A 15,573-nucleotide genomic window follows, 5' to 3' on the forward strand; every position below is an offset into this window, starting at 1 on the left:
TGCACCGAAGACCAGCCCTCCAGCATCCATGAGATCTGCGTGGGGCCCTTCTGCCTGTTTGCTGCTCGACGCGTTGTCTGGTCACTTGCCGGCTAGCTTGTGACCTCCTAGACGACGAAACCCGACAACTTCACTGCTGGTCTGGTTGCTCCAGACTGGCCCTTGCTCCCTTCCAAAAGAGGAGCACCTCGGACCCTACTGGGCCACTCCAGACGCCATTTCCACTCACTGCGTGGGTTGCCTTTGCCAAGGCCTGTTGACTCCAAATCCGAAGCCGACACCGCCGACAGCGAGAGCCTGCGTGGGACAGCTCGTGCCTCCATCCTGGTCGTCGAAGACACCACCTGGTCCATGTGGCTGCAGAGACAAGCGTCCACCTTCACCTGATCGCGACGACGACATCTGGTTCCACTCCTGGTTCCACTCCAGTCACTGGCTAGTGACTTTGAACATTGTCCCCTCTGCTTTCAGGTTCTTCTCTTCCCTGATCCACCCTTGGATCACACCGGACATCTTCCTCCTGACCGCCTGCAGCATCTTTTCCTCCAGGCTCCATAGACTTCAACGCCGGAACCCGACACGACTTGGCACCTATGCACCCGCAGCCTGTGGGTGAGGTAACACGAGCATTTTGGTGCTCAAGGGTAGCTTGACTCTCCTAGTGTCCAGTTCCACAGTCGTTTTGGTCCTATCTAGTCAGGGACGTCCGTACTCACCTTTTTCTTAAAACTGTACTGTCCATAGACGTTTGTATGCATCTTGCGTGTGAGTTCACACTCTGCACACGCGTTCCGTGGGCCTCCTATTACTTACCTCAAGTTAGTATAGCGTGGTCCCAGCGATCCTACACCCTCTGGACAGCTCCATTCCTATTATTGACTTTCACATTCCACTTACTTAGTATATGGTTTGTCGTGCTCCTAGGGCACCATTGTAATTTGTGCAACTTAACGTATTTTTAATAAGTCTCGTCATGTGCTTAGCCCTCTGATCTCATAAAGAGTTCAGAAGTGTTTTGTTAGTAATAAATATCTTGTTTATTTTCATAACAACCTGTGTGGTGTCCTTTCATTTGATATTCAAGGGGTTATATGTGGTAAAACAGCTGGCTTCACATGCCAAAAGAGTTTAGCCTAAGACTGCTTTGTCCATGCTACCATTAGGATAGCTGGTCTATAAGGTTGACTTACAACCAATCACCATAAGGGTTGTTTGGACTGATACAAGGTGATCACTAGAACTAGTGAGCATCATACATCAGGCCAACTTCTCACAGGGGTTGACTGCGAAACAAGTTTCGGTTTAGAAGCGGTTTCGGCTTGATGCCCGAATGTGGCTAACTCAATTCCGAGCCGAAAGGCCTTAGTATTTGTTTCGGGGCCAAGCCGGAAGGCAGGCCGCTAAAAAGTGTTCTCTGTGCCGACCTTTGGGATGGGGCCGGGGAGTATCAGTAGTCACGTTCGCTGACCCGGCAGAATCTCTTTGTCCATGTCGGAGTCGGCTTCTGACACGGAAATGAACTCATCTTTCTCCTCGGCTCCTTGCGCGTCGTCGACATCTTGCTCGGAATTGTCTCAGAAGAGATCCGGAATGGAGTCGCTGAGTTGCTGTTGGACACAGAGCGTTTTCTTGGATCACAAAGATTTGCACGCGTTGCAGTCTAATTCATCATGCTCCAAAGGGAGACACAAGTTGCACACTTCATGCGAGTCAGTGCGAGGGTACTTGGCGTGGCACAGAGGACAGAATTTAAATGGAGTCCGTTCCATCGACTGCGAGACGATCTGACGTGGCTAGGCCTGACAGTCTTCCAAAAAGTTTACGATCGAAAGAGATTTTTGTGAACCGATACGATACGCGGAGAATGGGAAATGCGATCGAATAACAATGCCGCTGAGGCTAAGTGAACTGCGCACCGAGGGGAACCTGAGGAACGGTTTCGAACCTGAGTGCAGCAATACACGTCCGAACCAGGTGGCGGAACAAAACAATCTATAAAATGGAGTCGATGCCCATGCGCACTATCACCGAAAGGAGTCGCCGCCTACCTTGTGACTGAAAAGACTTCTTCGAAGAAAAAAAACTTGCAAACATCCGGACACAACACTAGATGGCAGGAGTATGCAAAGCATGTAATCTACAGCTCACATGCCTCGAACTTATACATATATAAGCAAATAGGGGCACTGTCAGGACTAACAGCATGTCCATGGCAAAGTCACAGATGCATAATCACCAAGGGACAGGGGTGGGAAGGGCAATCATAACCGGGAGTACTAAGAGGCAAACACAAGGTTTGGAGTGAAGTCGGTTGTGTAGCAAACGAAAATAAAGAGATGAGAGACACATAAATATTGAAATACAGGGACATCTATGTCTTCAGAAGTTAGCACAACATGGCAATTTCGTAATACAGGAGTCAAACATGACTGTAATAATAATAATGCACAACAACAACAAATCCTTTTACTTCAGGACATTCACATAGGTACGCGATGAAGTACACAGCCTACAGAGGTCAAACTATGAGCCCACCATGACGAGAAAAAAAGTCACAGCAACTGGTATTTATCACCCAGTATCTAGTGCCTAATGCCCAAAGAGAAAATAATCCTCTGAAAGGGCTGTGGCAATAAAACGCACCATGGTGTAAAGGGCTAGCAGAAGAGGGCGTCACAGGGGAAGGGGGGCTCCTAGCACTGGATACGTAGACTACAACCCAAGCTCAATAGGGTTAGAATCACCATTGAGGTAGGCGCTTAAACAGAGCTCTCCATATCACCCATGAAGGTTCTCCATACCTTTATAAACACTTCCAACTTATCGTCGAGTTTTTAGGTGGTGCTTTCATGTAGGCCTACTCCAGGGAGCGCTGTAGGCCATTCATTGACTGTGGGTGTAGTGGCCGGGCACCAGTGCTGAAGAATACACAATTTTGCTACCACCAATGAGGTGGGTAGCCAACTATGCATATGAATATCTAGATCTGGATTGTTGCACATTATGTAGAAAGGCCAGATGTGAAGTGGGGGTTAGAGTAGCAGAACTATCAAGGCACAGTTAACACCTAACCACAGTCTAAAAACAAGTATAAGGCTTAGCATGACCAGAGGACATGGTACAGATTTAATTTGTCCTCCTAGCACCACCAGCACTGATCGGGAGGAAGCAACAGCCAACATTTTAACTTCCAAAGCATCTAGCACGAATTGTCTAAAATCTTAAAGTTTAGCAATTTCAGTCTAGATTCCCCGAGGACTTTGTCATGGTCCAGAAGAAGCACTGACCAATCCTCCAACATGTCTTCCTTATTCAAAAGAGTCTGCCAGTGTAACCTGGACCTACTGAGAGGGTCTCCGAATATAGTGCTTTGATGAGTCCTGAGACTACCATCCCTCCCAAAAACAACTGCCAGTTCTTATTGAGTCATTTGTAAAACCATCCATAGGGAAACCTTTACTGTGAGAGAGTACCAATAAGAACACGAATAAGCATCTTGTTACCATATGCCGAATCAGTTCACCAACAGTGAATCTTCTTGTTTCACATGCCAAGTATGGGCAACAGCGTGGAATACATCAGTGTATCATATGACCTCCTTGAGCATATCACAGTAAACTCCTGAATATGGCATGGCATATGCCTATCACACTGAATGCCCTCCTTTATTCAGTGCATACAGGGTGCAGACTTCAGGTTCATATCCAGGCTTCAACCTCTTACCTTGGTAGCGAGCTCCTTCTCACGGTCGACCAGGCTCTCTATATCAGTGGAGTCGTAGCCACTGCTCTCACTAGGGGTGACGGCACTCTCAAAGGTCGTGCTTGAGATCTGTGAGGAAATGCTGGTGGAGGTGCTGAGGGTACCGCTACTGAGGCTAGGGGAGATGGACTCACTTAGAGACTTTGGAATGCTGTCGCCAAGCTTCTCACGCAGCAGCAGTAGATGTCTTGTCTTCTCCACCTGAGAGAGCAAAATAGGGGCATCAATGCCATGCTTTGGGACCTCCTTAAATGACAGCCTCTCTTTCTTTCCACAACCTCCCTTATAATTGGCTACTCACCTCATGCAGCAGTTCCAGCTTGTCCAGCTCCCACTGGTGCTCCAAGATCAGACTGTCACCTCGGGGCCGCCATCCTGCCAAGTTCTCCTCTCCCCGCACATATGCCACTGAGGTGTCCAGGATCTTTCGTCTCCTTCTTTGCATTCCTATAGCAAATAGAAGGAGAAGTGTTACAGCCTAAGGACGAGTTTGAGATGCATTTAAAAGTTCAGGTCTGTATTTAATGAGCAGCATGTTGTGTGATGTATGAATGTTAGCATGATGAAGAGTATGCTGTGTGTGCGGTTTATGCATGTGGGAGCCTCGCATGTGTTTGGAGTCACTTACCAGGACTTCCTGTATCTGCTATCTTGCAAAGACTTAGTTCATAGATTCCAGTTACTCTGTTCCTGAAAAATACAAAAGGCCTTAGTACCTAAATGTGGTATAACATGAAAAGCTGACAGACTTTACTTCCTCCTCCCACCATGACTAAAGAATTATCCTCCATATAAATCTGCATTTTTTTTATAGGAGTGCCACTATCCTCATATCTGCTCATGCTCTCTTCCTGTTCAAGTGATCTGTCCTCACTTTCACTGATCATGGACTACATTTCTCCTGCTTCACCATCAAAAGGAAAGCAGGAGAAGCACACAATTTGATAAAAACTCTTCTCTTCCAGAACAGAATCAGACTTAACAGAATTCTAAGCCTGGACTCCATCTGTAAATTCTAGGAGAGAGCAGCACCAATCCCTATGTAGGGCTAAATCCCATCCCAACTTGGTTCACTTACGAATCGGGAGACTTCGAGTAGCCACTGCCGAACAGACTGCGTAAGGAGCGAGGCGGTGAAATCTTGGCATCCCGGGAATAGAAGAGCATGCAGATATCCTTGGTAACCACGGCTGGTTGAATACAGTGGTCAAGCTGGAGGAAAATGGAAGAGATTATTGGTAGAAATGAGTGCAGTAAAAGAAGAATACTGGCAAGGATCAGACAGAAACAAGCAAATAAAAGTAACAAGAGCTATGTAATAGGCAGGAGCACAGGGGAGGCTGGATTATGGTCACTCCCATATCAAAGTAGAACTCGTGTAAACAGCACACTCATATGTGCTGTGTTATCCTGTGGACAGCTGTCCTTTGATACGTTTGTTTCTAAACTTTTCTTTGATTAGTACATGTTATTCTTGAACAAAACTGCATACATTTTGCATTTTGGGTGATTTCAAGTGATTTGCATAGTTTATCATTCTTAAGTTTGATTTACTGATAACTTATATATTTGTATTGGTGATGCTCTCATATTGGTTTTTTTAATCATCTTTCAATTTCATTCCTTCAGACTGGACTTAAACTTAATTCCTTTTCATACATTTTTTAAAGCACATTTTTCTCTTCATCAGGAGGTTAACATTTTGCATTAGTGAAACTCAATTCAAGAGACATAGAGACTCTCAGTGAGTTAAACATATAAAGAAAAATGTTTTAATATCTCCCAACAGTAAGTGAACAGCAAGGGACTATTGCAGAGCATTATTGAATTGCAAGAAAACCCCAAAGAACGAGTGAAGAATTAGGTAAAAAGAGAGACAAGGGGGAGATACAAATAAACTGTTAATGTAACAAGTCTCTTTCTACTAAAGTGTTAGAGTCTATATAGTAATTGTTTTAAATGAACATACTGACCTCTAAATCTCTGAAATGTTGCTTTTTACATGGTAGAATGATCTCTGGGTATGCTCAGGAGGAACTGCAGTGAGAACGCCAAGCACAGTTTACTAAGAGTTGCTATGACATATTAATTTCTTTTGTCTTAACTTTAGGTTTGTGATATCTAAGAACTCCTCTAAGGTGCTAAGTATGTAGAGGTCTCAGCTGGAAGAGGAGGAGTTTGGAAGCAATGCATATTTAATTGTCCACTTTACAGCGGAAACCAGAAGAGAAATTTGGTATAAAAGATGGATGGACTTTACACAAAATTTCAAGTTTCATTGCTGCAGAGATCAAGAGGTTTGCTCTTCACAGCCTTCTGATAGCATTGCATATGAAAAGACAAGTTTTCAGAACATTAGCTGCATGTCCGAGTTATGCATTGCTTCAAATGGCGATGCCATTATTTTAGTAATACAATTTAAAATATATTTTTTAATTGCCATTTAAACAGGGAAATAACAGCAATAGTGAAATCTAAATAGGGAAGGAGAGGGAAATGAGAGGAGCGGGAAAAGGAGGGGCAGGGAGCATTGCTAAATTGCTTCTGGATACAGATCCAAGATATAATATTAAAGGTTCACAATTGCAGAAAGTATAGTATTGTAGATCGCTCTAGAACAGGTTTGAAAAGTAAGAGCAGTAAATCAAGACAGAGTGGAAGGGCTACTGAACAGAGGGCTAAATGAACAGCGTCTCTGTCTGTCTAACCTAACATCTCTTAAATCAATGAAGGGGATATGTGAAGCTCCACGAGGCACAGCAATCAACACGCAAAGCCAAGTTGTAAATGGCATAAGTACCCAGAAAGTTGATAGTTGTTCCTGACACTATGTGACATCCTAGAGCCATGCTTTCTTTGTGGGAGCGGGTCTTCTGCCGTAATGAATGGCCACTCTAGGTTTAGCCAGCAGATGTAGCATGGCAGTAAGGCGCCTACATGTACTGGGATCATCTTTGACATATCCCAGTAGACCTATCAAGGGAAAATAATGTTTTTCATGTCCAGTAATTGTTTGAATATGTGTAAACGCTTCACAGAAAGATGCAACCTTTGAGCAAAGCCAAGCAAGAAGGATAAAAAAAGCCTGCGGTGCTCTACAACGCATGCAGCATGGATCGATAACTAGCCCCTTTCCGTGCAACTGTAAGGGAGTGCGATATGTGCGGTGTAGGAATTTAAAATTAATCCGTCTCAGTCTATAATTGGGGAAAGGAGTTTTAATTTCCTGCAGAAGACTGCTGGGTTTGTGTCAGCTCTCCACATCTCCCAGGCTTCTAGACTAATAATCAGTGAAGAGCTCTGCATAATGTTATATAAGCGTGCTATACATTTATGTGGGGAGGGAGTGGCGAGTCTGTGCTCTAGAATTGGTAAAGTCATTGGTGGAGCAGGGAATGTGTCATGTAATTCACGATATGTAGCATGCAGCTGATGGTAAAGTATCAAGAAGAGTGGGAGGTTGGGACCTCATATTGTAATGATGAGATAAACTGCTCATCCGGATATAAATCTAAGAACAGTATGTATGTACACACACAATGGCTTCTTTATCTAATAGTGGTGGTATCAGGGGGTTGTTAGCCACTAGGATAGAAGGGGCGTAGACCTGAGTGATCTCAACTCTTTTCTGCAAAGCCTCCCACGTCCAGTAGACACATTCCACAGTATTTATCTCCCTTCTTGTACTCCTATAAGGTTGATATAGTGCAGTATTTAAATTACATGGGGTGGCACAGTCTGTTTCCACTGCCACATGAGGTTGGAAGGGAGTCGGATACAGCCAGAAGTGTAGAAGCTGAACCTGGGCACAGTAATCATATAATTGTGAGTCCGGGGCACCCATTCTGCCCTGACCAAGTAAAAGAGTGACAAGTTCCCAAGATACTCTGGGTTGTGAACCTGCCCAAACCAAGGTTACAATATAAGATTTCAGGCATTTACAGAACTGAGTTGTGAGTGGAATATTGGCAAATAGGTAAAGAAACTTGGGAAGGACTATCATTTTAGCCTTCGCAATTCAGCCAGCTAGGGATATGGGTAATTCAGACTATATAGTTATCCTCTCTTACAATCAAGTTACAGCCCGGCCGTAATTAACCCGCCATAGTGCTTTCCTTTCGTACCCCAACTGAGCCATATGCCTATATATTTAACTGGACCGTCTGCCCAATGTAGAGGATACTCAGCCAGAAATTGTTGTGTATGCTCGGTTAGATGAAGCAATATGGACTAGGCCCAATTTATTTGTATGCCTGAATAACCATCAAAATTGGTCACTTCCCATGTCAAAGGAGCTAGGTTCTCCTCTTGGTTGCAGGCATAGAGAGTAATATTGTCAGTGTATACTGTGATAACCAAACCCCTAGTGGTAAATCAAATGCCTCCGTTTGCATGGTGTTGCTGAAGTCTGGCCGCCAGCAGATCCATTGTGGTGGCATACAGCAATGGTGATAGTGGGTAGATGCGTGCCATGTGTAAGCAATATGGGATCGGACATTAGCCCATCTAGGCGCACCCATGCAGTGGGAAGTGTGTAAAGTAGTCGTATTTGTTTTATTTGTTTTATGGGCCGAGTCTAGCCATAAGGCGAAACAGATATGTCCATTCTAGAGAATTGAACGCCTTAGTGGCATTAAGGAGGGCGCCAACAGCTGGAGGTTGGGCGCCAGTGGACAAAAAATCATGGAACATAGCAGAGGATGTGGCCCAGTAGTGAGGCATATTCTTAATAAAAGGCAGTATTGAAACCATGTAGGCGAGGGTGCCTTGTCACCTGGTAGGCCCTTTAAAACTTGTACAATTTATTTGGTGGTAATCGGTGCATCTAGATAACTTTGATTTGCTCGATCAAGCCAGAGTAATAGCGCATAGTATTGAGATAATCTTCTAATTCTTCAGTGCCTGGTGTCGGGTGGAGGTATATAACGGATTGTATATGGATGACATGATATTTAGCATTTCTACTGTAGAAGAGACAGGTGTGGACTCAAGGTCTAATAATTCAGTAACAAATTCAGACATACGCGGAGCATGGAGCACAGTAGCCAGCGTCCTACCCGGCGCTCACCCTCACCATATTGTCGAACCTGAGCATAACGATGTAAAAATAGAGTTTCACGAAGGGCCTCATCTTGAAATTCTGTGAGATTGTCTCAAATGCGTGCCAAAACATCAGTATCATTAGTGTGAAAATACCCTTCCTCCAAAGTGCGAATGTCGTTCACGAGCCAAGCAAGAGTGCCTTGGATGGCCTTTAATTTCCCGTACTGTTTGGCAATACATGCACCCTTTACCACTGCGTTAAAAGCCTCCCATATCGTAGAAGAAGAGTTCACATAACCCTCATTGTGCTAGAAATAATCTATTATTTCTGCTCCTATTTCTTCCCTGAATGCCGCATCTAACCATGTATTTCCCGACAATCTCTAAGAAAAATAATGAGGGAGTGCCTTTGAGATTTGGATCTTCATTGTGACTGGGCAAGATCCTAAAGAGTACGGGCCAGATGTAGGTCGCCAATTACCAGCCGGTAACGTCCGAATTCGGCCGTTACCGACCGGTAATTGGTGAATGAGATGTAGGGGCCATTATTTTACAGAATCGGTAAATTTACCGAATAGGTAAATTTACTGATTCTGTGAAATATCGAATCTGTAATTTTGCCGAATTCGGTAAATCAAGATGTAGGTGGCACTCCACAGAGTGCCACAGGCCCTTAAGAGTCGGTATTTTACCACCCAATCCTATTGGGTGGTAAAATATCGAATTCAGGTGTGCATGCACATCTGTGCATGCACACCTGTGCCATGTGACACACAGACATGCCCTTAGGGCATGTATGTGTGCCACATGGCACACAAGCCTGCACTTGGGGTGCTAGAGGGTGTCAAAGTGACACCCCCTGCACCCTTGCTGGATTCGGTATTTACTGAGTCGGTAAATACCGAATCGGTATTTCCCATTGATTCCTATGGGCTCCAAAGCCGATAGGAATCAATGCGGAATACCGAATCGGTATTTACCGACTCTGTAAATTCCGAATCTTACAGATTCGGTAATTCAAAATAAAAAATTACCTACATCTCCCTCCTTCTAATTTACCGATTCATAAATACCGATTCGGTATGATTCGGTATTTATGAGTCGGTAAATTAGATTTACCTACATCTGGCCCTACATGTCATGTGAGATATTGAGGTTGTCCAACTTTGGACTTCCCCAGACACTAACCAAAAATCGAATCGTGACTAGGGATATGATACTCTGAAATGCAGGTACCCTCCAGTTTGTATGGATGTCTCTGTCTCTAGGTGTCTACTAAATGGTTGTCCTGAATGATCGCGTTTAATGCAGTTGTGGCATGGGGTGCAGGCTTTTGGAAGCGCCAAAGCTGTCAACTTTATCATTCAAGTTAAAGTCTCCAACCCATATGATAGCATGTGTGTCAAAACAGTGATTTTTGTCCATAGCTCAATGAAGAAATCGGTGTCCCCTCTATTCAGACTGTACACCGCAGCAAGTGTTATTGGCCATCCGTGCAGGGTTCCCGACAATATGACATATCTACCGTCCGGGTCGATGAGTGAGTTTATTTCCATGGAAGTCCCCTTCGCATTAGCACTGCAACGCCCCTGCATGATTTGAATAGGTAGAGGAATACATTTCACCCCGCCAGCGAGAACTAAGTCTGGGGGATGGTGAGTTACGCAAATGTCCCTCTTGTAAAAAACATATATCTTTCTTGTGTCTATTGAGATCGGCGTGGACAAGTTGCGACTTTCTGTGATCGTTGAGCCCAAGAATGTTCCAACTAAAGCATGAAACAATGTCCATGTTATCCGCAATTGGTCAACATGGTACTGTGTTATGAATGTCTAGAGCAGAGGTCTTCAAACTTTTGGGTGCAGAGACCCCCCTGTCAACATTTTCAGTTGTAAGGACCCCCCTCCTGACAAACATTTCTAAACCTGTAGGCAGGGCTCCTGGAATTCTGAGGCAAGTGAGGACCAAATTATACGACAGGCTTGACTAAATTGTGTGGGAAGAAAATTTAAATAATGTTATGTGATGCCGCATTATTTTATGATAGAATTACTTTGTTATTTTGACATTTTCTGCACTCTGTAAAACTGAGGAAAGATTTCACCCCATCAGTACCAGTTTATAACCAAAATACAGCAATTAACATCAGAAAGATGTCTAGTCAACCTTTGTGATGGGCCTTCCAATCCGCAGGAATACGTGCAGCCACATAAGAAGCTCACCTGGCCCTGGCCGAGCGCAGCAGGGGTCCCTTAAAACCATGGCTGTCTTGTGCAGAGTTAAGCAATTTACTCATGCCGCTTTCCTCTCATGCCTCCCTTCCATCGCTCTCTCCTCTCCCAATCCCGGATCCTTCTCTGACTTTGCAGGCCATTTTCTTTCACCCCTTTTTACAACTTCTGAACTCTCCCCATTCAACTTCTCATTTCTCCCTTAATCACCTCTTGCCATTCTGTCTTTTCACTGCCCTCATCTCTAACAGATTCTCGCATTTATCTCATGGTCCCTCTGGCCCCGTCACTTCCCGTGCCCATCTGTCCTTCTCATTCACCTCAATTCTCTCCATTCAAATTGTTGTCCATTTGTATCTTACACCTCTCCAGTCCCCCCATTCGTCTTTCACATCTATCCTTTGTTCTTTCACACCTTCTTGAACCAATGTCCCTCTCCCTTGTTACCTCAGCACCAGTGCTTAATTTGAGCAGGTGGTTTCCGGTGCTCCGCACTGGCACCTACTTGTGCACACTGGCACTATGACCGTCTGCCACATTGTGGCTCGGTCTGTGTAATTTAGAGATGAGCAGAACAGCTGTTTATTTATTCAATATACATTAAAAATGATAAACTCCTGACATCCATGCCATTCTTATAGCTGTGGGGGCTTGAAATAGTCACACTTGCACAGTGTTATGGCTGGAAGTTGCATAGGTATTGTCAATGGCCGCACAGGCAAGGCAATGGGTGGGTGGTTAAAGTTGCAGTGGCCTACTGGTGAGGTCCCTGGCACATGTTTTATTACAAATTAATCACTGCTCAGCACCCACCCCAGTACTCCCACTCTTCCCCTATCGCTGCTGTCCCTCACCCATGTTGCATCAAATTACTTTTTAGATCATCTCTCAGCTATCTTCTCTCACAGTCTGACAGTAGCCCTCCTCTGTGCCCTCAGCTTTCCATCACACTCACTTCTTGCGTGTCCGCACTTCCCTTCGGCACTTCACATTTCTCCTCATCCCTGACCTCTTCAATCAAATTCTCTCACTCCCTTGCTGTCCTTTCTCATCCTATCATCTCTCCTCACTGAGCACACGGGTTAGACCTGTATGCTCCTCTTGGCCTGTGCCACTCTGCTTATTGTTCCCTAATTCAGGAAGGCACAAATTGTCTGTCTTGCTGTTTTGGTGCAGGCTACACAGTTATGGAACGTGCACCCTCCTTTGCTTCGCTCCACCAAGAATCCGTTATCCTTTAGGAAGATATAAAAATCCGGCTTTATGCTCTGTAGGTCACCCCATTTGGCTGGTTCTCCTTCCCCCTTCTGTATGTTTCTCATTTGCCTTCAGGCAGAAGATGGCTATTAGCCCCAGGACACCTTTTGGTAACAGTAGCACACTACAAATGTAAATAATAATAGTAAAAGGCAGAAGCAGGGAAGCCACTAGACCCAAACTTCGCGGGGGCCTACACTCCCAGGCAGGGCTGGCCCTAGCACTGGTCACACACAGCGCAAGTCTTTTTTGGTGCCCCCTCCTTCTCCATAAATTCCCTCACTACCACTCACCAACAATGCACCTCATCTCTCTGTAGCACCTTTCTGACAAACTTTTTTTTATAGTGCTACTCAGTTTACTCACACTCAGTTCTGTGATCTGCATTGTATATGTTCTTTGTAGCAGGCACATTAACCCTCTGCACTCTGTGGATAATAAGAGTGACCATGTGAGTGCGCGGTGAGCGATGCAACAGTGTGAGAGTAGGGAAAGAGGTGTGACAGCATGGTGAGTGAGGGGAACATATGAATTTGGGTGCGGATGTAAGTGCAGAGTGGGACGAATTAATGCATGGTTAGTGATGGGCTTGTTTGAGCGAGTTGCAAATTGAGCAGTGAGAGGGCAGGTGAATGAGGTGTCACATGAGTGCAGGGTGAGTGCAGATCAGTAAGGCTGAGGTACAGGATGAAAAATGCAAGTGCATTGTGAGTGCAGAGTGATCACTGTGAGTGCAGGGTGAGAGGGTGAATGATATGAGTGCATGGTGATCAGTGTGAGTGCATTGTGATCGCTGTGAGTGCAGGGTGAGGGTGAAAGTGAAGTGCGAGAATGAGAAGTGAGTTCTCTGAATGCAGGGAGCATTCCCAGACACTTGAATAACTCAGCATATTAATGACGTCGGCGTAGGGTTTAAGATATGTTAAACTATTGCTATTATGACATTAATCAGGGATTGACGGTGGAGGAAATAAATATTATGGTGATCCTGCAACACATTTCCAGTCCTATGGTTAGGGTTGCCTGCTCATTATTTTGATGTCCCAGACGGTACAAAAATAGGCAGTGACCTAAAGCTGTATATTTCAGCACTCATCTGTGCGTACTTGGAACAACAAATATAAATAGAAAGCACTTTTAATTGTGTTCTATGGCTGCCTCAATGATCCATGACTGATAATTAAAGGGAACAAAGACAAAAAAAGTCACATTACGAATGAATGCATATGATTTTATTTACAATCCTATTTAGTGTCAAGAGGAGGCCTTTGCAGGCTCTTTAACCATCAAATGGCTGGTATTTTTCTTCTGGCATCCCTACTTTATATTTCTCACGCTACTGCAGTAAATGTAAAATTCAAATGAAAGGAATAGGCAGTGTTGGGGCCCAGGGGGTACTGGAACTAGAAAAACGAGCATTTGCATAGCCAATAGGCCTCGCCTTTGGGACCTTATAAGTTTTTAGCCATCCAATAGTTGATTTTATTGCACCAAGGATATTGTGCTGTATAACTAAATACTTATAAGGTCCCAAAAGCGAGACCTATTGGCTATGCCAATGCTTGTTGATCCTCCCTGCAGGAAATAAAGTAATGGTGGGGAACAGGTCTTTGATATTGAGACCAGGGTGATCTCTTTTACTAAAGCGTCAGAAGGATAACTCAAAGCAGTTTTAAATAATTATGCAATATTTTCTCACAAAATGTATAAATTAACACAATTAGTGTTTGTGTTTAGGATTCAAGGCCAAGTTATGCAGTCGGTGATAGGTTACAATTTGTTAATGTTGTGAACAATTTCTGTTTTGTACAAAGCTGTTTTGAAAGCCCATTAATATTCTTAACGCTGCAACATGTTTCCTAGCAACACGTATTTCATTTCGGGACACTACTTTCTGATATTATGAATGCCCACAGTAGATAAAGGGCTGTTAGCTTAACATATGGCGAAAACTCATCCATTGTGGCATAAACCCTAAGTCTCTGCCTGGTAATTATAATGTAAATATTATATATTAAGTGGTGTAATGTCTTGCATTCTAATCATGCATCTTCGAGAGGAAAAAAGATCTTCAACTTGGTTGTGTTTTTTTTTTGCCGATATGCAGTTCAGGTTTTCCATTAAGGAACTTTGGGAATGTCGGGCTCTAAAGCCGCATTTCAGAATGGCCACTAGTCAAAAGATAGCTCAGCGGGCAGTGCCTTCACTTTTACAGCAAATATGTAAATATATAAATGGTCTTTAACCACCTGTGAAAAACTCTGGCGTGCCAGGCTGTGCTGGAGATAAGACTGCAGACAGAGCCCAGCGGAGCCCACAGCAGCTCGAGCTGAGACACACTACGGGGGAGGAGGGGGGCTGAATCCCTTGTTGTCCGATGGGCAGAAGTGTGACCGGGAATGCGCGACCCCATTAAATCACTCCACGGCCCCCCTGGGGGTCGCGACCCACACTTTGAAGACCCCTGGTCTAGAGGCACGTGTGTGCCACTAAACTGTGGAATGTGGCAGCATGGGTAAGGCAAGGGAAGGACTGAGAAGAAAAAGAAAACCAACTACAGCTCGACAATAGACCATAATGATCCGTCCACCCATACTAAATCCTTAATCAGGTTAAGACTTGATACCCCTCCCCAACCCAGAAACATCCATCTGGGATATGGAAACGACAGATAAACAACCTTATCGGTATTGGCTGGGTGGCTGAGCTAATAATCCCGGGACCACTCAGTATTAATCATTGATGGCACTGGTGGCATATCAGAGTGAAAATATATATTAGAAAAAGGGAGCACTCTCTTAGATTACTGTAGGTGCAAAGCAGCAGACCAACAGGACCCGCCAGCAGCTCCAGCAAGGTATCATTTCTGGTGAGTGCATGACATATAGCATTCAATCATTGTCACTTAGTTGGGCTCCCGCAGAGGAGAGGGGCAAGGCAGCCGGGAGCTGTGTTTTGCAAATTTTAAAGCAGATTTGTCGTCCGTGAAAAAGTGTATTTCCTCTTCGAAGGAGACCCTGTGTTTGGCTAGATATAGAAGAGCATATGATATATTGACTTGTTGAAGAATTTTTTTCACGTGGAGGGGGAGGGGAGAGGGGGGCGGTTGAGAATCATCACTAGCTGTTTGAACGGACAGGGTGAAGCCTGACTAGAAGGATAAGTTGTTACCCTGATATTGTATTCATCCACGGTTGGGAGCCAATCTTACGATAACATCTCGGTCCCTGTAATTCAGCTGACGTGTAATAATTGGGTGAACTGGGGCACCCACAGGTGG

General features: G+C 44.5%; 1 protein-coding gene across 13 annotated transcripts in view; it reads right to left on the reverse strand.

Moving 5' to 3' along the window:
- Positions 1 to 15,573, reverse strand: part of KIF1B (kinesin family member 1B) — a 1,388,545-nt gene that overhangs the window by 278,770 nt on the left and 1,094,202 nt on the right. For all 13 annotated transcript variants that reach the window (XM_086921360.1, XM_086921359.1, XM_086921355.1 and 10 more), the window contains 4 exons: positions 4,841 to 4,974; positions 4,391 to 4,452; positions 4,064 to 4,209; positions 3,724 to 3,963 (listed from right to left, as the gene is read on the reverse strand). In XM_086921360.1, coding sequence (XP_086777486.1) covers positions 3,724 to 3,963; positions 4,064 to 4,209; positions 4,391 to 4,452; positions 4,841 to 4,974 — 582 coding nt within the window. The remainder of the gene's footprint in view (positions 1 to 3,723; positions 3,964 to 4,063; positions 4,210 to 4,390; positions 4,453 to 4,840; positions 4,975 to 15,573) is intronic.

This window comes from Lissotriton vulgaris, chromosome 5 (genome assembly GCF_964263255.1).
Source record: "Lissotriton vulgaris chromosome 5, aLisVul1.2, whole genome shotgun sequence".
NCBI classification, from domain to species: domain Eukaryota; kingdom Metazoa; phylum Chordata; class Amphibia; order Caudata; family Salamandridae; genus Lissotriton; species Lissotriton vulgaris.